This window comes from Notothenia rossii, assembly GCF_949606895.1.
Source record: "Notothenia rossii genome assembly, chromosome: 6".
Classification (NCBI taxonomy): Eukaryota; Metazoa; Chordata; class Actinopteri; order Perciformes; family Nototheniidae; genus Notothenia; species Notothenia rossii.
Genome location: NC_136909.1, coordinates 17421896 through 17449278, shown reverse-complemented (window position 1 = coordinate 17449278; position 27383 = coordinate 17421896). Strand labels below are relative to the sequence as shown.

Genomic DNA, 27383 nt, shown 5'->3' with positions numbered 1-27383 from the left:
CACTCCTCAATCAGTGTGGGTCTTACATGGAGGAGCTGTGTGCCTCCGAAGTCAATTGGGTGCCTCTGGAGGCCCGCAGTAATGTAATGAGGGACTACTCCAACTGAGGGCCCGGCTCCTTTCTACACAATCACATAATTAATCTCCTGATTCCACCACTCACCATGTCATGACAGATACGTTTGTGTTTGGTGCATAATGGTGAAGTGTTCTGTGCTTCCCGCATGCCTTTGTTTTGGAAAACAGTTATAAAGCCTATTTCTTTAAAGCCTGCTGAGGGTTACATTCAAAACAACCCTCCCTTTGGGCCCTATTAGGAGACAAAGAGAAACACACACACACTTCTCAAGCAGGTACCCTAATAATATGTCGGCAATTTAGATAATGACTGGGACTGAGATAAACTGAAGTGTGTATTACAGGTAATTGGATCTGCAGTGTTGTTGGCTACCTAAGCATCTATGGGCTAGTGTGTTGTGGTTCTTCAGCCTACAAGGGGGCATTAGGGGATGGATTGTCAATGATAAGTATTGTAAGGATTTCCAGTATACGCAAACAGTTTTTAATAGGGATATTATCCTCCCACCCACCCGTTGACATCATCTGAGCCGGAAGCGAATCAGAGCTGGCTTCGGATATTTGAACTTTTACATCATTTCTCCTCAGAATCCCCGGCTCTCGCGAGCACGTCCAGTTAGTCGAAGGATGACAAATACAACACCCGGGGCTGTCAGAATGATCAAGTTGAGAGAGTTTGTGTTTTTTCTCCAAGGTGAAGCCTAGAAAAGTTGGAGTCATAATGAGAGTTGTCAAGCCTGTGAGGTGAAACGCAGAGTATAGCAGGCGGTGGGAGCAACTAGAGGGAGCCTTTGGGGGCCGGGTGGGCGGGGTCTCCTTGGCCTTTAAAGAGATTACCTTGGCAGTGTAAGGAGCAGGTCTACCCAGAGGGTTTAGGCGGAAGATAGGCCAAGCAGCCCATTACCAATACTGCGGAGGACCCTCACCAGCTTCATTAATAATCTGATGATGAATCACTACTTTAATTGGACCTTTATAGCTGTTGCCTAATCCCTAGTACCATCTTCTCAACTCCATTCTTAATTGGCTGGTAGTTTGTTTTTATTTCACACAATAATCATATTCTTTTATTTATTATGTTGTGATACTTATTTCATAATGGATGGGTTGGATAAATAGTTATGTGCTAATGTGATGAATCTTTAACAAAGCTTTTTTATTTTTTTTTCAAAATGCTGAATTTGCTCCTTTATGTCCATATGGTTGGAAGAATGGCCCGTTTTAAGACTACACACAGGGTCAGATTCCTCCCACTTTTAATTAGATGAGGGATGGTCTAATTAAATCAAATTCATTATCCACAGCTCTAGAAATCAAGAGGCTCTATTGGAAATAAGGTTAGGCTCCCCCTCATCCATCATGCCTTAACTAACCAATTTACAGGCCAGCCTTTTGCATGAGGCATTATTACCTTGTCATAAACACTTACCTTTAAAATCCTCGAATCAACCCGTGATATGCTAAGCTTTTATCACATTAGTTTGTGCTACTGTGTCAGCCTCTTTCTGCCTAAGATAAAGTAGGCTCCCAATAATTATATTAGCCACATAAGGCGGAGACAGTGCAAACGACTGCTATTTAAAGATGCCTGATAATTCTGTATAATTAAGACATAGTGCAGGTTCTCACACTGAAGTGGGATCGAGGGCTTTTCTGTGGTGAAACAATGGAAAACAAACAAACAGGGGTTTTTTTCAAAGCAAAAGAGGTGCTACAGACTGAAAAATTACACCAAGGTCACATTTATCTGTAAAGAATTTCCCTCCAAGTCTAATTCACTATACACTTGGCCACCATGTCTCATTCCTGCAGCTGTGAGTCACTCCATGTCCATTGTCTTCGAAACACAAAAAGCTACCATCATGATTATTCAGCTGATCATTCATCAAACGGCTCGTCTTTGATATTACTGATGCCGACTGTGATTAAAATGCTGTGTTTTAATAAACTCTCACAGCACTGAATCCCAGTTTGGATCCTTGCATATTTGTATCTGAATAGGTTTAGCATGTGAATAGTCTAGTAAAGATGTGAGAATGCTGTTTTTTAGAATTTATAACAGCCCACCATAGGGTCACAAGCCCCTTTAAATGCCACGCGGTGGTGGAGCCATATTCTGCAACACATGAGGCCTGTCCTCTGGTCTGTGTTGGAAAGTGAATTAGTAAGCTCCATTCTAAAGCCAGTGATGGCAATGGGCAGAGAGCAGTGATTTGTTGGCAGTGTATATTACAGCCCACGGTAAGGGAGGGAGAGATCAGAGAAGCATGTGTGTGTGTGTGAGGGATAGGACAGGGGGCCTTATCGCTCAGTGTTTACTCACAGTAAATTGAGTTGAAATAATAGTCTTTCTCTGAGGCCAAACAATGGAGCAGGCTGCAGGCCGAGGGCCCAGGCTGGTGCAGAGCTGGCCTGCGCCACTTCAAAATGAAAGGCTGAGCCCGGGGCTATGGGGAGGAGGCACGGCGGGAGGAGGAGGGGGGGGGGCCTTTATGTGAGCGGCTACACCAGTCACGGAGCAGACACCCCTCTGACAGGCACCTGGGTAGGACAACGGGGCGAGAGGAGCGTGGAGCAGGGGGTGGAGTGATGAGGCCTGCAGGCTCTGTCATTAGGTCGGTGGCGGAGAGGAAGATGACTGCCCCGAGGCCAGAGGAGCGACAGGTCCCGGTGGGACGGGGACCACAACCTCTCTGTCCCCTGGGTCTGACTGGGACTGGTGGGACGTGTCAGTCGGTTAGCCCCCCCTGTTTCAACACGCTCTCATAACCTCTAGCTAAGAGTTAGCTCCAGGAGTCTAACCTGTGTGTGTGTGTGTGTGTGTGTGTGTGTGTGTGTGTGTGTGTGTGTGTGTGTGTGTGTGTGTGTGTGTGTGTGTGTGTGTGTGTGTGTGTGTGTGTGTGTGTGTGTGTGTGTGTGTGTGTGTGTGTGTGTGTGTGTGTGTGTGTGTGTGTGTGTGTGTGTTGAAAGAGAGAGGCGGTAGAGAGCATATCCATGTAGTGCACAGGCCCTCCTATGCCATTGTTTCTGCGTGTGTGCGCTTCAGCTGCACCTCAGATCTGCCTCTTCCCCTTCATTTATCATTCTGCAACATAAAGTGCTGCCACAGCATTATAGAAACAGCTGCTTTTTCAGACAGCCACAGAGAATGGGACTGCTCCCCGCCACACAAAGACACTCCGTGGGCTAAAGAGAGTGTAAAATCGGAGGGTGAATACAAACCTTTTTCCTTTTTCTGAAGGGGCTGGCCACGGGTGTCACTGCGGCGGGGGACATTGTCATCACATCTAAAGACAAATACGCATCCATATCGGCCCGATCATGTGCACAATGAGTGGCAGGGGCACCAGTGAGATAGGCGAGATATGCATAACTACAGCTGCATCACGCTCTCTGGAGAATTCATATCATGCCGGTTAACCATGCTTTATATGTTTGAATCATCCGAGTCGAGGCACCTGTATCTCTGCGGGCTTCACGACAATGTCAATTAATTGAGTCCCGTCCTTTATAAAGCAAAGGGAACACAAACCCTGTCAGTGCTCTGTTAGGGGTCACAATGCAGTCACTAAAGGGTGTGAGTTGTCTGGAAGTTAGCGCCGCAGGGCCATGCAGATACTGTCGGTTGGGTTTGTGGAGAGGCCAGACGTGCCGTGCCATGCTCCTCCATTCTGTGCCTTTAAGGCTCTACGCGGAGAAAAGGGAATTTTGCCGAACCTGTTCTTTTCCAGTTGGAGAGATAAGATGTTATACTCCACCAACCACATGACAGACACATGCGGTGTGAACGGCTGTGGAAAGCAGAGAGAAAGAGCAAAAAAGGTTACAGACGACTGTGCCAGACCTCCTCAGGCAAAAGACATGAACAAAATAGTTCCACAGTAACATTAGCTGCTGCGATTGTGAGAGAATTTCCCTTTCAAGATTTAACACACAAACACCCACGTACACAATGCAGGTTGCAGCAAGTCCACACAATTATTTTATTGTTCTTATAGGGCTCTTTGCACCGAGGGTGGAATGCATATTGTAGGTAACAATGTTGAAATCATCAACAGATTCATTGCTGCAGGTGGTTCTTCAAAGATAACACAAGGGGAAAAAAGTAAAGAAGTTTATGATTTTAATCTGTGAGTATGCATAACCATAAAAAGAATACAAATAAATGACAAGTAGCAACAGAAATATAAATGAAGGAGGCATATGAGTCTGCAGTTAATGTTCAAGTATACCTTTATTTAATTGGTCTGCTTTGGTCAGTGATAAAGATATTTAGATTCAATACTTAAGTAAAAATAGCAATAGTGAAAATTAAATAGATACATTTTTCTGCACGAACTATTCCACTTGAGTGCAATTGAACACGTTTTATGTATTTAAAAACACATACAAGTACTCATATTCCTAGATTATATTATTTTATTATATGATTGTTATAATAAGATAATACCATTGTAATTTTATATATATTATATTTTCTAATAATTAGAAGCATTTTACTCTACTTATTCAAGGGAGAGTTTAAATAATATATATTTTTTAATATATATGTATTTCAGATATCACAAATATCGTTTGTATCTGTTAGTCTATGTAATTATAATATATAAATAATCCTTAATAAGCCATAATCCTTTAATATAAAAGAACAATTGTCTACTTTTAATAAAAAATAAATGTAAATAAATGAATATACCATACCTTAAACAAGACATCAGATAAATGTAATTGGATTTATTTTTAACAACATTTTTACAGAATGTGGTAGATTTTTCTCTTGTTTCCAGTATATTTTAAAACATTTCTATAATAAGAGAGATGGGGTAGATACAACGAGGAGCATTTGGCATTTTGTTGAACGCAATGAGATTCTTTTAGCAGAGGTTTATCATTTTGTATTCATCTAATAGACATTCATCACTTTTATGTTTGACTCCCTCAGCCAGGCGCTCTTAAATCATACCAAGTGGGAAAGCCTATATTAAAAAAGAAATAATAATACTGATGCAAAATGACCTTTCTCTCCCGGCCGACCCAAAGAACCCTGGAATTTGTAGGTGGTCTCCGTAATGTAGCGGATGGTCTTTAGTGAAACAGCAGGTTTTTGGTTTGCTCTGCGGCGTCTGTGCGCCCCTCTGTCTGTTTGACACATTCCAACACTGCACCCTCTCCAAGGCTCCTAACTACCAGTCCGTCGCCATGGTTACAGCCATACATCCATGCCAGCCCCCTCTCACTGAAAGACATATTTGTTTGGCTAGTGTAGCTACGTTCCTGACAAAAAAACACAGCTTTTTAGCATAACACCTGCTAATCTTGGGATTTAGCTCTTTGAAGAGGACTGCTGATCACAAATTCAAATATATTATTTGAATGCTAATCTGAATGTTAATCCCTGGCCCCCGGGTCTTAAAGCATCCTGTCTTTCAATAACAATGTTTATTTTTCATTTGCTTTCCCTTTTTCATTTTCTCTCACCCCCGCCCTCCCCATCCCTTATTTAGCTCTGTAGTCTATTCCCTCAGGGGTATCAAAGATGGACTCATCTTTTAAAGTATGTGGCAATTCAAGAGCTTTAATTATTTGGATGCTCCTATAGACGAGGATTATTATCATTTGTTTTGATGAGGGTTTAAGTTTGCAGTTAAGATTGGCCTAGGTGAAATGATCGGTATTGATCCTGCTCATTTGACGCAGTCTTTCAAATGCCAACATTATCTTATTTTGAGATGTGATGTCTTATTTTTAAACTGTTCCTCATTATTTCCCTTAAAATGAGACACTGTCATCAAAGAGGCATTTTATTTGCACCATTTCCATTATAAATCTTGTGTATTTTTTTCCTCTAAATTTCTTTGCTATTTTCTTAGATGTTATCTGAATGACTATGTGTCTGTGTGGCTGCAACTAAAGGAGAAGAGTTGGTGTTCATTAAATTATGTTTTAATGCGGATAAATAAATGCAAAAAACTCAAAAGGAACAGATAATGAAAGACATACCAGACCAAAACATATACATCCTTATAAAAACGACCACTGTTTATTGACCTATATGTGAGTAGTTAACATGGTGTACATTACTCTATAATTGCTCACTGTATATCCTGTATATCTAGTCGGCAGACTTCAGCCGGGTCTTCTTTCTTTTGTCTCGGTTAAGACGCAGAGACAGAGAATCAAGGGGAGTGGGATCACAGACACATGAATCCGGATCTTGTGAACATCCTCTAATTCCCGGTCGCCTCTCATTCTGTTCCCCCTGCAAACTAATTTTGGGCTTAGACTGAATCTCTGTTAAATAAATAGAGCCCTCTCATACAACCAGCCTCCATCACAATGATCTCCAGATCATCTCTCGCCCATTAAAACCTGGGCAAACACTTTACTTCACACCAATATACTAAAGATTGGAGGAAGAGAAGAAGGGGGAAACACACAAGGGCTCTTTTTTCAGTCTTTCCCAGATTGTCTCCCTTTCTCCTTTGCTACCTATTAATCCAGTATCTTTCAGCCCTGGTAAACTCCTCAAGATGGACATTGCTTGGTTCAGGGTGGAAAGGGGTCAAGCTCCATTGGCCTCTGCACAGAGCTGTGGAATTTTTCATTAGTGCACAGCTGGGTCACAAGTGGCTCCAAAGCCGTCTTAATATTGTGTAGGCCCACAGATTAGGAGCGGAGAAAAGAAGCCAAAGCGTGATGCTCTCCACCAGACCCTGTCTTTGCATATTTGCAGACTTGTGCTTTAGAAGACCTCATATTACTGTTTGTTTTATTTCTTAGACCCAGAACCTCTAGGTCAATAGTAATTATAAAGCCCTCCAATCCAAATGTTGTTTTTTAACCGTTCCAGCTCTGAATCTAGTAAGATGAGTCCATTTATTTTCTTACAATAAAGAAAGTAAAGTATCTTAGCATTACTTATTTCACAATTAACCCTTTGAGGACTAGTTATTTAGACATGAGATCATAATTGTTTTTATATCCTCAAGAGAATTTGTAGTCCTGAGTCCCATTAGTAAAAAATAAGGATAAATGTTGTGTATCTGTGGGCAGTTACAGTCAGCCGTAGCTCTGTAACATGTGATAGCCATTACACGTATTGTAGCCATCACTCTCTCAGCTCTCCCAGCTCTTTCTGAGGCGGCAATCACTCGCAGTGGTTTGTCGATGTTGGGCTCTGCTTCACCTCACGCAGATTAGCTAGGAAAGGGCAAAGCAAAGGGAGGCCCAGCGATAGAATTGTAAAGAAATATATAAAATGGGTGCAGATGATTTTACAGAAGAGTTTACGGGTGCTTAACGGGGGATTTTTTTTTTACCTCTGTTCTTGGCGTCTTGCTTTTTAGAGGCACCGCATTGTAAACATGTCAGGTCTCCAGCGGTGATGGCCCTTACAAACTGCTTCACTTACCGGAGTGACAAAAGGCAGAGCTGAGCACTTTATAACAGCCTTGTAATTCACAGTCCTGTCATTTATTTGTTTAGGGATCAACTCCACTTTGGGAACAGGTAAAAAAATAAATAAGCAGAATGCAAAAAAACATTCATCTTTCCAGTCGCTGATGCTGTTGCTCGGAGTATTGTTTGTTGTGAGCTCTAAAAGCTGAGCTTAAATGCGATGTTGCACTCATTTTACATACTCAGGAACAGCAGCTGTCCAAACAGCATCATGTGTGCCTGCCTGCTTACTCTTGTATTTAGCTGTGTACTTAGCCTCCTCTGCTGCCCAACACACTGTCCTTTTCACTCCATGAGCTTTGTTCTACCTGTGTGGCTGGGGAGGATTATTTCCACGCTGTTTTCCTAGAGGCTCATTAGCAGATACATGTAAAGGAGAAGCGTTTGGGTCGCTTGAAGCTGCAAGACAATTCTTGGCATACCTCTGTCGCTCCTGGAGCTTTGCAAGAACATGCAGTTTGGACTGTGTTGTTAGGGTAGCATTATCATACGCAGTATATTCCCCATATTTCATTTAGTTTGACAGCAGGGTAATTTACACCTTCACACATTTGCTTTAAAAATCATGAGATATCTGCACACTATGTCTTTTAGGCTATTGAGTCAGTTAGGATACTCATGAGCACCTCTTCCTCTCCAAACTGTATTTCAACTGTTGAGTAATCTGGGAAACACAGCCTCCTGGAATGAGATCATTTGAATAACGACTTAAGGGTTAGGATTTCTTTGTGCAGCTGTGCGGTATGGCGTTATGTACAGATATGCCTGGGATGTCTGTCTGGCCGGGGACTCGTCTGAGGAGCCGCACATTCCAGCGCATAGGAGCTCATGCTGCCATAGAAATAAAGTGGCCATATTTATTTTCACAATAGCGGACGTGTGGGATAGACGATTCTGGAAACACCTCACTCCAGACTAACTGTAACCCAGTGTTCACTATAACTCTGCTCAGCAGCTTGTACTAACTGCGCTCCCTCTGAGATGTAGGGCAGGTGCGTATGCATACACTCACACATCGAACACGTCTCCGCTATTATCTTTGCTATGCCAAGTGCAATCTGCTCGTCTCATTCCTCCCCTGTGAGCTCGCAGGCAGCCCGTTGCTGCGCTTCAGTGCGGGGAACAAGCAGAACCCTGTGGCCAGAGCCGTGTGATGAAGAAGGCACCTTTGGGCCATTAGTGGTGTACACATCTCCCGTTAATGTGTTTTACTTTTACCTGCTGGGAGTTTAATTAAAAAACAAAGAGCCTCAATTTAAAGGCCATTATTATGCTAATGTAGTAAGCACGGGATGGTGATTAAGCAGCTTTTAGAGCTGACTGGAGCTGGCCCTTGGGAGCAGAAGGATGGCACTTTTTATTTGGCTTCATTACTCTCCATGAATCTTTGCTCCGAAGAGAAATGCTGATACTATGAAACAAGGTCAGCTACTGAGATCATTTAGAGACAGCATTATCTGCCCCACTTTTCCGTACTGGGCTTTTCACCTGGACTGAAAGTTCATTGCGAAAAAAGAATGAAAGCTTTTTCACTGTGATGAAGTAAAACGTTAGGAGAGTCCTGTTATCATCTGTCCCTCTGCAAGCAATCAAACACTTGTATTAAATTCAGGTTGCTATTTTTAGACCGGTGTGGTCAGCGTCTAGTGTTGGCTGCTTCTAGAGGACAACAGGACCATACATAACAAAGTCATTTTCATGATGTTAGAATTTAAAAGGTTTGCCTCCAACATCTGGGCATCAAATGTTTTCCTCTAAAGCTCTGAAGCTCTTGATGCTGATTCTAAGAACCATTTCACACACGAGGCGTGTCTCACGAGGAGCTGAGAAGTGGCTGTTTAACAATTCCTTTTTCTGCCTCTTTGAGATGGATTTGTTTGTTTTCTTTCCAGAGAACAAGATCCCACCTGAAATGTTGGAACGAAAAATAAGCTATTCATTCAAATGTAGTCAAATATCAGAATATTTGGGATCTTAAGAAATAGGCTGTGTTGCCTTCAAATAGAGGAGAAGATCAATACCACTCTTACATCTGTTTGGAATATATAAAGCTACAGACAGCAGACAGTTAGCTTAGCTTAGCATAAAGACGGGAAACTGGGAAACAGCCCTACAAAGATTTATTTTAAAGTGCTTTATCTCATTTGTTTAATCCGTAGAAAAGTCTAAGTGTAAAAAGGGCCAATGGTGGTAATGTGCCATGCTGGTTATTTAGTTAGCTCGAGTTATCTTCCAGTCTTTATGCCAAGCTAAGCTAACTGACTATCGAATAAATGATTGTTGGTTACAAACTTTTAATTATAAATCCCGGCAAAAAAGTGCGTTCACCACTACTTTAAGGTTTTTACACACAATATAAATGCAAGGATTGTGATCAACTATTTCCCTCCAACTTCCAACTACTCTGTAAAGACTTCAAAATCACCTATGCTCAAATGCTAGGAAAGGCCTGATTCGAAATGTAGTCAGGAAGTATCAGGCGTGCGCGGTTGACCGAGTGCTCCACATGCCCTTCGTCCTGCCCGGAGGCCCTCGTCGGACCTGCCTCCCAGCCCTCATCTCTCACCTCGGCCGTGATTGGCATGGCCACAGGTTTCCTGCTCAAACACGAGAGCCTATCTTCAAAGTAATAGCTTACAGCTGCTGCCGGGGTAATCCTCATCCCCTCTGTCTTTGAAGGGATGCGGTGACATAATAGCCCGAGCTATTCTTCCCTTAATTGTTATAGTGTTTCTCCGAGTGTTGTTCAATAGAAAAAGGGGAGTAGGTGAGACTGTTGCATGTGTTGCTAAATGTAGCATGATTATCGAGAGCCATAAGCAGCTCCATACTCTCCCCACTTCTCCCCCCCCCCCTTCTTCTTCTTCTCTCCTTATTCTTCTGAGTTTCTTTTATCCCGCCCAGTCTTCCTGATGCTTATCACTGCGGCAGAAGCATTAAATGTAATGTCTGTAGAAGGCAAATCATTGGCAACATGTGGTGAGAGCTTAAGATGTTGTCACACTTTAAGTTGCCCATAATCTGTTCAAAGGGAGAGAGCATAGTTCTCAAAAGTGCCTGAAAAAGAGAGGAAAGAAGAAGAGCAGAGAGGTAGAAGTCTCTCAGCTGCACTTGGCCTGGGTGAAGTGTTCATCAGACAAAATAACCGTCGGTCTCTGTTGGCTTTTGTCTCCATGCGTTTTTATTCCTTTTTGTCTGTGTTTTTTTTATGCATTTGCTAAAAACACAGCTTGTAGCTTTACGAGCCTCAACAGTGTGATAATCTGTCACTGAGAGGAAGAGAGAACCATAGATAACGCGAGAAAGAACAGCAAGGGATTACAGGTATGTGGACACAGGATTAAAAAGAGGGACGTAATGATTCCTCTGGGAGGGAGGTATGTGCTGAGATTGGCTTTTTTTTCTACGTTTATGAGTCCAGTTGTGGGGAGGCCCAGGGTAAATATTGACACTTCTCTCCGCTTGTGATGCGGCCATTGATCCACACAGGAAGAGTCTCATCACTTGATCTGTGCGCTCAGGTGTGGGAGGAGGAAAAAGCGAGAGCTGGGGGACGTGGGTTGTCCCGCTGGTGGTCTTCTTTGTGGTGTCTTTGAGCCTGCCTCTGCGACACCGGGAGTCATGTTACCCAAACAGCTGAATGTCCAGAAAGTGGATTTTAGGTGAATACAGGTCTTAGTGTGATGGGTCACTGGGATCAAGTAGAGTCAGAACGTGGTAAAGGCTCACCTAAATCACTTTAAGTCTTATTCCACTCACACCTACAGGACTTTGATATCTGTAATATCCCAGTGGCGCTTTACAGAGAGCTGTGAAGTCTCCTTTTCCACTAACGTTATGTTTTTCTATATATAAAATAATCATTTACATCTTACGCACAGGCCCAGTGCTCAAACCACTAATCAGGTAATGTTCGGGAGGCTGAATGGCTTGCCTCCCCCTGGTCAACCTTCACTGCTCACACAGTGGTGTTGTTTTAAAGAGCATTCTTTAGCAGCCGAACTTGGAAAGGTATTAAAGTGGGATTAGGCTCCTCCACAATCCACTGCTTGTGTCATTCAGGGAGTTTGTGTTCTCCTCTCCCCACTGCCACCTCCCCACTCCTCCTCTGTTTGATTGTGGCTAGCCGCAGGAGTGGGACTGACTGTGCCTTTCAAAGGAGAGGGGTAGGGTTAAATCCCTAGTCCACTGCTCCCTGCTAATTCTCCTTGTTCCTTAGAGAAGGATTTACTTCTGCTGCCAGCTTCTCAAAGGCCTTCTCTGCCCATCCGAAAAGTCGCCGTTGCCTTCCTGTGGAGGTGTGGTTGCCATAGAAGGGGCGTCATGCATGGCTATTCCATCTGAATCCCGCGGAGAATGGGGACCGGGGACTGAAAACAGGCAGAAAGTCCGGATTAGACCCGAGGACAAAGCAGGACAGGAAGATTCCAGAAGGGACGAATAGGAATTACAGCACCAAAAATAATGCAAAGTGACAGAGAGGGGAAATAGAAAAATAATGGCTTACAAGATTAGACGCGGCGAGGAGAAAGAAGAAAGGAAAAAGGGCTGAATGAGAATGTTTTCATCTAGATGAGAAGATTTGAGAGAGCGGTCGTAGGTGAATGCGGAGCCCTGGACGTATCAAACCCGCGCTAACAAGTCATTTCCTCAACTTTTGCTCTCTTTCTTAGTCCTAAGCCGGCAATCATGAGCTAAACATAAGAGTTAGAGCTGGGAACTCGTCTTGACAGATTCATCACCTCTTTCCCCTGATCCCAGCATGTAGCACACTAATCCCTCTAAAAACTAGGAAACAAGTCCCTGAATATTATCTTTACATGAGTGTGTCCATGTATGATTTCCTTTTTTAAATTTGGGTCAGATACATTTTATGAGTAAGTGTTGTTCTTGACTTTAGTTTTTTGGCATCCAAACTTGGAAGTTTGTTTAGAAGACAGATCCTGGTTGGCAGGTCACTTAAACTAGAACGCTGCTTGTTTGAGAAACATGCCAAATGTTCTGTTTTCAAGGGATTATCCTTGAGGTTTTTCCATAGTTAGTAATAATAATCGTCTTAACTTATTGTAATAAATGAAAGATTAAAGGATTGTGTGAACCCTGAGGGGTGCTAGCTTTTGATATCTCTGTTATTATGCCGCTTTGTGATGCTTAAAAAATAAAATTGGAGGCTATAACTGCCGTTTATTCTGCAGCAGATACAGGTGGTGATCATAAAATATGAAACTAGTTAATAACCTATCAATTGATGTGACGTAATTCAAATAACATGACATTATTTGCTGATCGGATGATTCATCATTTTAGAAAGCATAGACAACAACAAAAGCCACACTGTCTTGTTTCCAGCATGCATACAGCTGCTCATACACACATGTGTGAACACACAGGCACACACCGTATCAGTACTCAATCAGCACCTATAACAACATTACCATAACAAAACCAACCTTTGGTTTCCCTCCGCTCATATTTACACATTATATTCATCACTATCGCTCATCCCTGCCCCGAACCAGCACATGATGTCAATTGCTCCTCTCGCTGCCTCACTCCCTTGCACAATGAAATAGATGTTCACCACAAATAGATAGGCGGTTGCCAGCTGTCTTCCAGACCAGGGCAAACAAAGAGGCCGCTAATAAATCCAGCTTTACGGCTGGACAAGATCAACCACACTCCCTGCCTTCTTGCTCCACTTAATGTGGCTTCTTCTGAACAACACGGAACAAATTAAATGCCTCTCAGTCGCCAATAAAACAATGCAAACATCTTCCTGAAAGGATATAAAAGAAGATGGAGGTGTTGTCTAGGAAATGGTGATAAAGGCAGTCTTGCGCCATGGGGGCATGATTTTAGACAGTAAGATGAAATATGAACAGAGCCCAGGGCAGCCCAGTAGTCAGCAATGAATCACAGTCTCCGATATGATATCTGATGCATTTAGAGTGTTGTGGATATGAAAGAAACGTGTACATTGTCAGCAAAGGCTTGATTGGGATCATCAGGTTTCAGTGATTACTGCAATGAAACACGATCCAGACTCTTTTTTTATACTAGTGAGGGGGTTTGGGTGCCTATGACTGGGCTCTTTTGGAATGACGTGGTGTCAGGCCCACCCTAGAACATTTTAACAGATGAGCTGCTGCCAGAAGGAGTCACCTCCCTGGCTGCCCACAGGCTGGGCGAGCCAATTTGACTCTTTGTCAAAAACCCTCGATGGGTAACTCAAAATAAAGCCACAGGAATGATGCATCATATGGCTTTTCGTTTCTGTTCTGTGTCGTGATACAGATAGTTAATTACTGGGATATTTTAAAAAGCATATATTTATATAATGTTAAGATGCACTTAACATTAGAAAATATCATCTATATTTAAGCTTGTTTATTGTCTGTGTCCTTTCATTTCAGCTCTGTCTCCCTCCCCCGATGCCCCTATAATTATATTTCTACATTTTTTTATAGATATTTAAAAAGTCTAGTCATCGTGAATTATTTTGGCCATAATAATTATTTAGTGAAAATCTGAAATTGTGAAATAACCAATCAAGGCTACAGTTACTTTATCAGTAACTTTAGGTGAACAGCAGCCAATGTGGCCACATTTAGCAATTGTAGGGTACTGACAAATGCTAGACTGTGATAGAAGCACATGAAGAGTAGAGTTTCAGTAGCTGCACGATATTATCTATCTAGAAACTAGCTAGTGGTCAAAACACACCAAGGAAAGCTTGAGCAACAAAACCCTTAGTGTACTGAACTGAACAACAATGCATTTTATTTCTTTAACCTAACTTTACAATTACAAAAGGATGAAAGCTCTAATCATCTTTTTCTCTTGTTCAATAGGTTGTTTGCGACCAAGTGCAGCGGCTGCCTGGAGAAAATCGCCCCTACAGAGTTTGTGATGCGCGCCCTGGAGTGCGTGTACCACCTGAACTGCTTCTGCTGCTGCGTGTGCGACCGGCAGCTGAGGAAGGGCGATGAGTTTGTCCTGAAGGAAGGCCAGCTGCTGTGCAAGATCGACTACGAGAGGGAGAAGGACTTACTCAGCTCGGTTAGCCCCGATGACTCAGACTCAGGTGAGCGCTCTGCACCCTCTCACACAAGAGTGAGAACAACACCGGGGTGCCACCATCATATGGCACCCGCGTGTTGTATTCTGTATGCTCTGCTCCATCTCAGTGGGGGCCAACATAGACATGCACCATCATGTATCTAAACTGTGACTGATTTTAGTTAGTAATACTTAAAGAGGTGAGATATTTGTATTTCCCTAAGCTAGTTGTTCAATTGCTTAATATTTAAGATTATTCATAGATCTCACATTTCTTTTTTCAGTTTATTTATTTTTAAATTAAAATGGTATCCATCCCTTTTTGATATGACTAATATTTAAAGGTGGGGTAGGTCATTTTGGGTTTCAGTGCGCTAGAATTTCGAAATATACAGCCGGAAAAAATCTGCCACTTCCTTACAGAGCCCCTCCTCCAACACACACGAACGCGCACATGACCAATGAAGGCACGAGATAAGTTTGTGCACAGATGGAAGGCTGACAGGCTAAAATGATTGGTTGTGCTTTTTACAGTAGCCTACTACGGCTTCCACAGATTACATTTTTTTATGGATTTTTTGTCAAAGCACTTAAGATATTCATTGCTATCGGGATATTAAGAGCATTCCATGGAATATAACAAAGATTGTATCTCGAACCGGTTTCTCAAACTTACCCACCCCACCTTTAAAGAGCAACTTGCAGGTTAGAGACACGAGTGAATAAATGTGTAGGAAAATGATGAATACACTAGATTTTCCCAAAAATATACAGAAATATACACTACAGTGTCATCTGGCGTCGTTTTAGTAAGACATTTTCCCTTCCGCATAAAAAAGCCTCCGCACGTGACCTCCCGCGTGTGACGTGACATGGGGGAGAGCGGCCAGTCTAGCGTATGAATAAACATGGATCACAATGCTAGTTTTGACACAGAAGAGGTTGAAAATATATATTCGAATGCATATGATTATAATTATGAGCCTGCTAGGCGTCCAAGAGACCAGGAGCAGCCAAGGATTAGAAAAAATAACGGCCATCGGAGAGAAATTGAGCTGTGGTGTGTGGAGAACCAGTGGAGAACAGGGCAGCTGTCTTGGTGAGTGACCGGCGTTAGCTACAGAATGTTAGCTAACGTCACATAACAACATTGTAAAGTTAGCTATCATATATCAGGCTATAACTAAAGTAGCATTGATAATATAGTAACGTTACTGGCAGGACTGTTGATACTGATCCATAACAGAAACTAATGCGCAAGTATCAGTCGTATCTCGCGTTACCTAATGCAACTCCACACTACGGTGCTGTGTACCGGAGGAGAGACGCGAGATACGGCTGATACTTGACGATCTGGCGGAGAAAGGTTGTGGAGCCTCCGTTGATATGTCATTGTAAATGGCTTGATGGAAAGCAGGTGTGTAGTCGGGGAGGGTGCACAGCTGATTGCAGCAGGTGAGTGGAGGTTGAGCCGGGAGCCAGGAGTGACAGCCGCCACGCACACACAAACAACACAGACAGGGGGAAACAAACAAACACAAAGGAGACGGCTGGAGCAGTACAGCCACCACAGCGTTACCAGCGTTACCTAATGCAACTCCACACGTCTCCACTACGTCTTACGGTGCCGTGTAACGGAGGGGAGAGAGAGCAGCGAAGGGGGGAGAGAGAGAGCAGCGAAGGGGGGAGAGAGGTGTAATACGGTTTCCTGATAAAGCTGTGGAGAGTATGTGCTGCAGGGAGGTGGATGCAGAACGCACCCAGGAACGAAAGCTAGCTCCGGTCCTTTTCCCGTGAGGGAAACTGTGGACTCGATGCCCTGACAGGCTTGAGTTTGTGCAACCTGCAAACTCCAGCTCACCATGATTACAAATGGTGAAATGCAATGTAAAATTACCGAAAAAATACCAGCTCACTAAATCACAACCGCTCAAACCAACTACCAACTACTACCGCGGATTGGGCAGAGAACGAGTATGAGAAAGTTAACTCCCCCATGTGACGTAATATGACGCATTTGACGTATGACGTTTAAAAAAAGCAGTTTTTAGTAGCAGAGCTCAAAACGGCTCCTTTTCCTCTGAATTCCTGCCCTTATGTCTTGTAAAACATATCAAGTCCTGCATTAACATTTTTAATTGTAATTTTCAGGCAAGGTTAAGCATAAATGTAGTAAAAAAAAAACCTGCAAGTTGCTCTTTAAATGAGTTTTACATTATTTTTGATAATGATTTGGACTTTTTTTTTAATCTGTCCATTTTTTATTTATCTTGTATTTAAAAATCAATTAAAAACAGATTTTAGATTTAATTAAGGCATGTTTCTTAGTTTTATATTATTTAAACTTTATATTAAAAGAACTTTGTTCGTTAATAGTTATTTTGAGCAAAGTCCATGTGTTGACAAAAAAGGTCAATAAATAATAAGTTAAAAAGAGATCTCCCGTGCAGACCAGGCAGTCAAAACTTCTAAAACATGGCTCCATCTGCAGCTTTTCAATGGCAGATTTTGTAGGGGGAGCGTGGGTTTACAGTATGATACAGTAGGAAGTGGAAACAGGACAGAGCCGATCCACCCTGTATTAATGGCTCTCCATGCGTGGGCAGGATCTGGTGCTGGAAAGAATTAAATCACTGTATCGCGGTGAGTGACAGAGGGATTTGGGGCCTTTCTGCAGAAAGCCTGCGCCTCGGCTCTTATCAGCTCTAGTGTTCCTCGCCTATAGCCTCCACACACAATGAGGCATCTCGCCAAGCCTCACTGTTCACTACCATCTGGCTCACATTTAAACATGCACAAAAGCGGGGGGAATTTGTCAAATACATCTGTGCTTGTGTCAACTTTTGTCAACTTGTGGGAATATTTGCTCTGCGTCTTCTTCGTTATGTTGTGTCCCGGTGCATCGCAGGCATCTCTTTTGAGCATGTCTCCAGATTTCAGAATGTTGACATGAACAGTGGTTAACCCCGGCATGCCGCAGACGAAATGTAGGTTTTGGACGAAAAATACAGATACTTATCAGAACCAGATAACCGGAGATACTGAGCCATCATGTGTGCCTCTCCTTACAGCCCCCAGACCCCAAAGGATCATTAGGATTCATCAACAACACTGCTGGGTTAGATTTTGAGACCCTTTTTTATGGATATTTGAATATTTTTGATGTTATGTTTACAGAACTTTGTGGCTTTTGTGGCAACTGACACAGTGATGCATTTGCCCACTACTAATGCGGATCTAAGTGATGTATTTCAAACTATATGTCACGTCACAAACAATTTAATTGGAAGCGAAGATATTTAAGAATACTCCCATTTCTCGAGCTGCAGTGAGTAACAAGTAACATATTGTTTTCGTACTCTTTCGTACTCCTAATCAAAACACAGAATCGGCGTCTTCACTTAAGAATAACTCTTAAATTAATGAGTTGTTCTGGGAGAGCATTATATTTATTAGATGTAATAGCTTCAGTGAGGCTGACTTTAATGTATACAAATAAACTAACAGTAATTGTTTTAATAACAGAAATCCAACAACAACAAGTTATTACCATGTTTTAATGGCACGTTGTAGGATAGCGGCATAAAAATGACAAAGATTTAAGATTACTATTCTCTACTACCCAAAACTGTAATATCCTGCTGCTGACAGTACAAATCTAGCCATTGAAAGTTGTCATTATTTTAACGTCTGAAATATAATTTTAAAAAATGGGTTTTCTTGCTGTTTCATGGGAGATACATTTCCCACATGTACTAGCATTGCCTTTTCCATGTTGCACTTGATGTAGTATTCTTATCAGAGATTGATTTAGTGTAAATCAGACAAAGCTGAGGGCAATAAATTACACATGGCGCACAGTCCGGCTCAGTGACATATGTACATATTTCATTTGGCTCTCCAAGACTTCTGTAAGGTTAATCGTACATACAGCCTTTTCCGTTTTGTAATAAATTGATAACAAAGTATCAAAAACACATGTGTCTCCTTTGATTATGCACTTCTGGTGTGTGAATCTCCCGAAATAGCATAAAGCGAGAATATATTTATTAGCAGACTGTCACTGACTGAAAGGGTGTAGTCGGTTCCAGCTTGTACTCATGACATGGAAAAATGACTCTCTCTGCAGAGAAAAGTGACGATGAGGAGTTGGACATCAAGCAGGAGAAAGGCATAGGAAGCCAGAGCAAGTCGGATGATGGGAAGGATCCAAGGAGGCCCAAAAGACCACGAACCATCCTGACCACTCAACAGAGACGGGCCTTCAAGGCTTCCTTCGAGGTGTCCTCAAAACCCTGCAGAAAGGTAAGAAAAAGCTCAAATAATCCCATCAAGAAGATATAAAAAAAGGTCTGCATGGTCTGAATTTAGGGTAATGGAGGTTTACTGTAGATGCCGACCACGAGCCCTACAGTAGTTTCAGAAATAAAATTCTCAAATTAAAAAAATCTCCCCCACCTCAGAGCTGCGCTTTGAAGTGGCGAGCAGCATTCTGTTCTGTGTTAGCCGAGGCAGGCTGGTGTAACGCAGACCGCCTGCACCAAATGTCATACTGAGATAGGAGAGCTGCCTCCAAAGCCCGGGCCCTGAAACAGGCACTGCACCCGGTCCAAGGCTTTGAAGAGGCAATAACCAAGAGGTCCATAAGACCACTGCATTCATTCAACCTTCAATGAAATCAAAGCAAATCAAAGAGGCTGATCGGGGAAATGTGGAATAGATGTTAAGGAGGCAAAGTATTTCAGTGTGTTGTGGAGGGGTTTGTTTTGTCGTGTGATGCTGGAAATCTTTTCTCTTGATGCTTTCAGGTGAGGGAGACGCTGGCTGCAGAGACAGGACTCAGCGTTCGGGTGGTGCAGGTGTGGTTTCAGAACCAGAGAGCTAAGGTGAGAGCTGCTAACACGGGAGGAATTAGACACAACAGCCTTGTTCCATCTCAGAGCCCAGCTAATAAATCACCACAACTATGTGTGTTAAACTTATCACTGCATTCCTTTTCAAATGTAAAAAGAGTTGCAAATCTCGCTCACTCGCATTAAATGTCTACGCCCTCCTCTTTTCAGATTATTATCTTGTGAAAACCTTTGATACTTGACAATGAAGTGCACTCAGATACAGATTTGGTACGGTTCATTTGAGGGTGAACAGAGAGGAGCATCCTTTTTAAATTAAAGAGCGCATGTTAGTTTTGGGGGTTCCTTACAATTCTAACTCCTCCGTTTCAGATGAAGAAGTTGGCCAGAAGACAGCAGCAACAACAAGAACAACAGAATTCGCAGAGACTTGGCCAAGGTACAACACTGTACTTACCCTGCACACACAACGGAGGCTCATTGTCTCAAATCTCCTTCTCTGGGAAACTTTTTTATCTTTTCACAAAGTCCCCCTTTTCTCAGTTTGTTTGATTATTGTAAAGAAGAAAGTGTATCTGTGCTCATTTTAAATCTGAGTTTGAGCACATTTTGGGATGTCACAAGTGGAAGCCAATGGTTGTCAAGTATGCAATGTGATGTGGAGACATTCATGGATTATGGCATTAATTATTTCTGCCCAGAATGCTAATATTTCTAGGTACACTTTTTCTTGTATCAATGCAATATATCATTTTAAATATTGACAGTTACAGTGCTTTTTCTGGTGACTGCTAAACAGCATTAACATGGAAAACACTGATAGCAACAATAAGAGCTTCTTCTATTCCTTGTGTTCTGTTGGGGTGTCATCAAATGTGTTGTGGGAAAAGAGCGCTCCGAAATTGAATAATTACACTGAATGACACATTATAAATATGTCACTGTGGGTAAACAAGAACACTTTATATCAAAAACAAGTCATAAATTCTGTCCAGAAGCCAAAATAAATAAATGGCGGACGTCATTTTGCAAAGCCACTGCAAAGGAAAGCGCAGGGCGGGGGATGGGCTCCAGTGATGAAGCCACAAGAGTTTTGTGTCCTTCTCACAAGTCAGTTAACCAAGAGCTGTGTTTGTTAAAGGAATTATGGGAGAAGCCACAGGAAAGACTACTGTAGGTTTCCATGGAAATACTAACAGGCAAGCAAGCCAGGTATTTGGAGGGAGTTATGGCTATCTCAGACCAGAAAAAGAGCAAAACAGAAACTCAGATTTATGTGAATTTGAAGATATTTAATTCCCAGGCATGAAGAAAAACATGTCCAGGCTGAAAATGCTGTCCTCGAGTTTTCCCCCTGGTTTTTTTGCCCATGTGCGTAGCTGCATTTTATATTTGCAGACTCATCCAAGGTTCTTTTTCTAATATTTTCCCCATCTTTACCTTGCAGAGGTAATGTCCAATCGGATGGAGGGGATGATGAACTCCTTCACACCGCTGGCTCCGCAGCAGCAGCTGGTCGCCATGGATCAGAACGGTTACAGCACAGACCCGTTCCAACAGGGGCTCACCCCCCCCCAGATGCCCGGGGACCACATGAACCCATATGGTGAGCATCCAACCAACTCTAACCCCCCTCTACCAACAAAAAAAGAAAGAAACACCCACTCCTGCTCTAAAAATCACGCACATGCCTGTCCCTTGATCAACCTCATAGCTCCCCAGTGTGGGACATGTGTTCAGGCCGCAGCTCCCCTGATTTAAGCCGCTCACAGAGCCGTACGAGCAGCTTCTCCTCCCACATGAGATAACACAAGCATACTCATAAGCTAGTGGGTTTTGAAGTTCATTTTCCAATATGTTTAATATGGTTTTAACTCCCTGCCTCCACTTCTGAGACATGCCCTGTTACTGCTGATGTTTTCCAATGGTGGTAAGAACATGTGGTCAGTGTGGACAGCTTGAGATAAAGTGCAATCCAGATGATGATTAAGGGTTGTGTGAGCTAATGGGACAACAACAAGTCTCTGATTTCCGTGTAATAATTAAAATGCAAAAGAGGCGAGGGAGAATCAGTCAATTGAAGTGTTAGTCCACAGGATGTAACTGGAATAACACATTTCTGAGCGATGTCCTCAACAAGCCCCAAAGGGACCATTTCCTGAAGTTCATAACTTCCTTATAATTTGCCTCCATTTAGTTCATCTCGGTAGTAAGAGCCCAAATCCCCAGTCTCATCACTGCTTTGGTTTGGGGAAAAGAACAATATTGGCAAGGCATTAAAAGATATGTCTCAAAACACTGTCCCCATTTTGTGCACACTATCATTAAGATCCAGAGTGTAATAAAGTTAACTATTCCCTCCAGAGAAATAACATGTTGAGGTTTTATGAAAGGCAGAAGCAGTTGCTATTAACCAGATCTTTTAGGAGGATGCCCCTTGTTTACATGCGCCCTCATAGACCGCAATTGTCCCATCGAGGGCAGCAAAAAGTGAGCTTTGATATCGAACAAAACCGCACTCCAAATTGTGATGACACACAACAGCCATTTCTCAAAGTGACTATTAGTAATTATAATTTCCCAACGCTGCTATAAATCTGAAATACGAGGTTGCATTGATTTTCCAGTGAGAGCGGGGTGTTGTTGTGTTTCTTTGAATGACACCTCTGCCACCAGCCTGACAGCTATCTGTGTGTGTCCGCAGGTAACGATTCTGCATTCCATGACATAGACAGCGACACGTCTTTAACCAGCCTCAGTGACTGCTTCATGGCCTCGTCGGACGTCAACTCCATGCAGGCCCGCGCGGGGAACCCCATCGACCGCCTCTACTCCATGCAGAACTCTTACTTTGCATCATGAAATAGAAGAGTGAAACCCATCAGCACAGAATAAACTGCCCATCTCAAACCTGAAGCGTGATGGCCAGGAGTTTCTACACCAACACGGACACGACAGAAAAAACCCTGCAGTAGCTCCTGGTTATGTGCTGAAGCTTACTCAAAGATAGTAAAACCACTTGTTGTAGGACGGTGACGATTCCTGGGGGGAAAGACTAAAAATATTGTTAGATTATTCGGTAGGAGTGCTTATCTTTCACAGGAGGTCTTTTCTTTGTTCACTTAAAGAAAACAAGTAGATATTGAAGCCACTGATTACACACTCTCAATACCAAATCACACAGTGAATTTATACAGTGCATGATCAGTTGTAAACTAAATCTTTTTGTAAGCCCCCGGTAAAGATGTGGTATTTGGACTGTTTCTTCTTTACACTACATGGATTCCCATGTTCACTGTTAGCATTTTGATCACTTTCCATAGGCTTAGATATTGTGTTAATAGTAAATAGGTGCAGCATGTCTGCAAGAGTGACTGTACATTTGTGTATGTATGAGAGTTTGTGGAGAGGCAGAATTGTTTAGGAGAAAAAAGGTGGAGAATTGGTTGGACATGTAGGATCAGTGAAGTGTAAATACTTTCCCCAGGCAAATTGGATGTGCATGTTACAAAATGGAAAGCATTCTATTTATTTAACTATAACAGGCTCTTGAAGGTGCATATTAAAACTGAAAAGCTTTATTTAAAAAGGAGAGCATTTTTTTGTTGAGCAATTAGTGAGATCATGAGTGTTACAACTCATCTGTATGCCTTTTTAATATGAAGATTAACCCTTTTGTTTTGTTTTTTCTTCAGCCAAGCTGTAAATGAGCAATGTTGCTATTTATTTCGTACAGACCATAAACCTTTTGTTGTCACTGTCATATGTGCATTCTCAAAATGTTAAAGTTGCTAATTGACCAAAGTTGACTGGTTTGATGAATAAACAATGTCTTTCTCCTGATAACATTAAATATGGCATTGAGTGGTTCATTCATCATTCATATGGGAACATTTGGAACTCATAAATATCACCTGCTTACATGTATTCTCAAATCAATGCTTATGGATTTGTTTGCCATTCTTACAACATGGCTTTAGGGATTACAATGTCAGTCTCTGGGTCAGTATACTATTGGATGGATTACTATGAAATGAAGGAACAGACATTCATGGTGCCAAGAGAATGGGCAACAGCACAACACTAAACGCTGTGCTATGTGTTTAGCGCTATTGTACCTCAATTGATTAATACTAATATATATACTAATATTTATGTTTCTCAAAAGAGTTTTAAATATGAAACTGATCTAAATAGCTATGAGAGGTATCATGACCAATAAACATTATATTTGGAGCAACAAACTTTTTTTTTTTTTTATCATTTTCAAAGTCAAAAGCACACGACTGAGTACATAATTATTTTAAGAGTCAACTTAACCTCATAAACCATTTAAATGGCACTCACCACCTCTGGGAAGTCCAAGAAAAAGGTTTAAACTAACATAGTCAATCGGAAATGAAGACATATTCAGCAATTGCATGGCTAAATGTTTTACAACCATATTTGTGAAATATAAGACAAAGTTTCTAACTGGTTGCCGTGTTTGTTTGGTTTACATTTCCCGGGGCAGATTATGTAAAACACATACCTTTAGTAACCTTTAACAGTGCAGCAAACACTTCCATATCAAGCACCGCCAACTACAGACTATGCTGTTACACTTAAAGGTAGGTTAGGTATGTAAGAATGGAGAAACCAGCTCGAATACGCTAGAATTTGAAACTACGCAGCCGAAAAAAAACCTGCCCCTTCCTTCAGATTTCCTTACAGAGCCCCTCCTCCAACACACAAGAACGCGCACACGAGATAATGTTGTGCACGAGATGGAAGGCTGACAGGCAGGTAGGCCATCCAATTATTTTTTATTTTGAAATGGAACGAAACCACGGCAGACACCACTACATTTATTTTAGTTACTTTGCAGATTCTGATTAATGATGTGAAATATAAACAACCCTTAAATCAGACTTTAGTTACACCTGAGTAAAATTCAGAGAAGGTGATTGTCAAGTGCCAACAATCAGGCGAGATATTTGATAGTTGGTGCTTGTGAAGACTAAACATGTATCTGCAGATCCCTACAAAGTATATTCATTACTCGTTATTCTCTACTAATAGTTCATTAAAGACTGTATATAATGGATATTTTGCACATCCCTTTCAAGATTTTCAAAGGTTTATTGACATATCATATACACAACTATGTTGAAGTTATGCAATGAATGAAAAACTTGGGTCGCAGGTTCCTCAACAGTGCATTACAAGACATGTATCAATATGTGTGTGTATACCTCCACCAATAAACTGTCATATTCTGCACAGTTCTTATACTTTTCTACATACATAAGAGTATAATTAATATGTATAATATCAGTTAAAATAAGTGCTTCAACATAGTTAACATTGCTGGAAAGTAATATATTAGACGTTAAGCACTTTGTCAGGCTTAATATTTATCTGTAGATGCCCCTAAAGCTTTTTTCTTATTTAAAAGAAGACCTTTAAAAAAAAGTATTATTTAATGTTTGAATAAAGGTTAATTCGTTTTTTCTGTTTTGCACATCTTCCTATTAATATATTTGTACATCCTGCACAAACTGTTTTATTGTAGAGATCACTTATAGTATCTTCTTGATTTTTTATATTCTATATTTCTATCACAGACCTTCTACTTTCCCCCTATGAAAGTATGTACTCTTAATATTTTTTTCATCAAATATAACACATTAAAACAATAATTCAATAACATGCTTTAACCACTAGGCGGTGCACACAAGGTACACACAGCCATACTAACTTTTTATTATTAGTGTAGGACACTTATGTATGTACAACATCTGAAGATGTGTAGTTTTATTCATGTTTTCACATAATTCTACAACATATTGCCATATTATTTCAGGCTCAGTATTTAAATTCTTATATTCAAAGAAAATCAGCAATATATTTAAAAACTATTCCTTTTCAGCTGTGCTGATGGTGTAAATATAACCTATCTACAAATTGGATCAAATATAAAAGTCAGCCAAATTAATGTTGATACTGCAAGGAGACGTATTGTGTGAAGAGAAATTGAAGATATTGTTTAATTGCTGATATATTTATGATTCACATCACATATTCAGTTTCAGTGGCATTTCTTCCAGTTTGTCTGGAAGTCTTCTAATCAGGGCTCTATATTAGAGAACTACGGCAGATGTGTCATATTTAATGAAGCCAAACCATGTATTACAATGCCGTTATGTGATGACTTCCAAAGAGAAAAGCAAGCACATTCGGAATAAAGTATTATTTTCTTTTTTTAAAACGTTTTTCGGATTTCATATTGCATAAACACCATATCCCAACGTGCATTGCGGCTAAACAATCCAAATCATCGAGCTTAAACCATAAGTAGCTGAGGATCTTGGGTAATCAGTTCAGTGGCTGTGTATCTGTTTCCGGTTATTTTATTTTGAAATTCAGTTCCTGACGGATGCAGCGCCATAGAATTGTATTCTATTCTATATGGCTCTGGACAGAAGGCAAAAAAAACAGAGATTATGGAATCAAACAAATAAATAAAAACAAGGATAATTGTGTGTTATTGTTGAGTAAATAACAGTGCGTTATTTAGAAAATAATAACATATTAGAAGGAAAAAAAGATTTCAGTATTTTTGAGGCTCTGGGTAAGAACATGTTTTTATGAACCACGCAGCTTCCGGTCTTCCAAGACCCGACCGGACAAAGGTACGTGTTGCAGGCACGAAAAACACTACCAATAGAAGGGTCATTCCAGAATTGGAGGACAATTTAGACACCAACATTTTTGAAAAATGAACCTTTTATCTTATTATTTTTTGTTATGTAGGAAAAACAGATAATAAAAAGTGATTTGCCCAGCTAAGGCATCAAATGTATATTTTCCACTGAAGAATTAACCCTGTTACTCTAATTATAGTAACAGGGTTGCAAATCAATGCTAATTTTAGCTTTTACCTCAGGAATTAATGCTAGCTGCACAATGTAATGCAGGGTTGCCAACTCTCACGCATCTGGCGTGTGACACACACTTTCACTCTCAATCTCACGCTCTCACGCTGCCCAAACTATTCTCAAGCCAAAAACAAGATTAACCGGCGATCGTTTTTGGTTGGTTATTTATAATGTTGAGTTGACAGCTGCTCGAGCTGTCGATCCGCCCCCACCACCACCCACCGAGGCTTTTTTATGCGGAAGTGAACATTTCTTACAAAAACGACGGACAGATGTCACTGTAGTGTATATTTCTGTATATTTTTTTGAAAATCTAGTGTATTCATCATTTTCCTACACATTTATTCACAGGTGTCTTTTACCTGGAAGTTGCTCTTTAACAACGTTAACAGACAGCAGAGCAGTGGGAGCCGGTTGGTCAATCCCCGACCGACCCGTATTGCGAATGCGCAGATCTAAGATCCAGTAGAAATTATAAAAAAGTAAAAGTCTGCTGCTTATTGTTCTACTAGGCCAGAATAGAGTCAAAGAGTATATGAGAGTGAGAGTGTGTTAATTAATATATTTGGCAGTTTGGAGTAAGTCTGTAGATTTGTTTGTGTGTGTGTGTTTCATGTATAGGCCTCTCACGATAATTATTTTTGTTGGATACATTTTCCCGGAAATGATTGCGATAAACGATAATATTGTCGGCACCGTTGTATGACCACTTTAGACCACTGACATAATGATAATATATAATAATAATTCAAGTACATCCTTTCAAACTGCTAGTCACATCCTCATGTAAATGGCAATTTATCGAGTTCATTTTTATTTATCGTACGATAAGTCAATTAATTGCTTATTGCGAAAGGCACACAATAAAACAGTGGAAACAAACATGTGTTTGACTTCCGTTAGTGAATTAAACTTTGTTCCCTTTATAGTCTGTGTCCAATATTGTGTATTTGTATATATTGTATATATCCTATATATATGCTAAGGTCCCGCTGCTGACACGATAGCAGTCATT

At 41.3% G+C, this 27383-nt stretch overlaps 1 protein-coding gene across 5 annotated transcripts in view; it reads left to right on the top strand.

Annotated features, from left to right (window-relative positions):
- The window catches only part of lmx1bb (LIM homeobox transcription factor 1, beta b), a 58106-nt gene extending 34805 nt beyond the window's left edge, over positions 1 to 23301 (top strand). For all 5 annotated transcript variants that reach the window (XM_079686762.1, XM_079686761.1, XM_079686760.1 and 2 more), the window contains 6 exons: positions 14388 to 14620; positions 18725 to 18900; positions 19404 to 19481; positions 19821 to 19887; positions 20896 to 21054; positions 22153 to 23301. In XM_079686762.1, coding sequence (XP_079542888.1) covers positions 14388 to 14620; positions 18725 to 18900; positions 19404 to 19481; positions 19821 to 19887; positions 20896 to 21054; positions 22153 to 22310 — 871 coding nt within the window. In that variant the 3' untranslated portion in view covers positions 22311 to 23301. The remainder of the gene's footprint in view (positions 1 to 14387; positions 14621 to 18724; positions 18901 to 19403; positions 19482 to 19820; positions 19888 to 20895; positions 21055 to 22152) is intronic.
- Positions 23302 to 27383: the final 4082 nt, after the last annotated feature.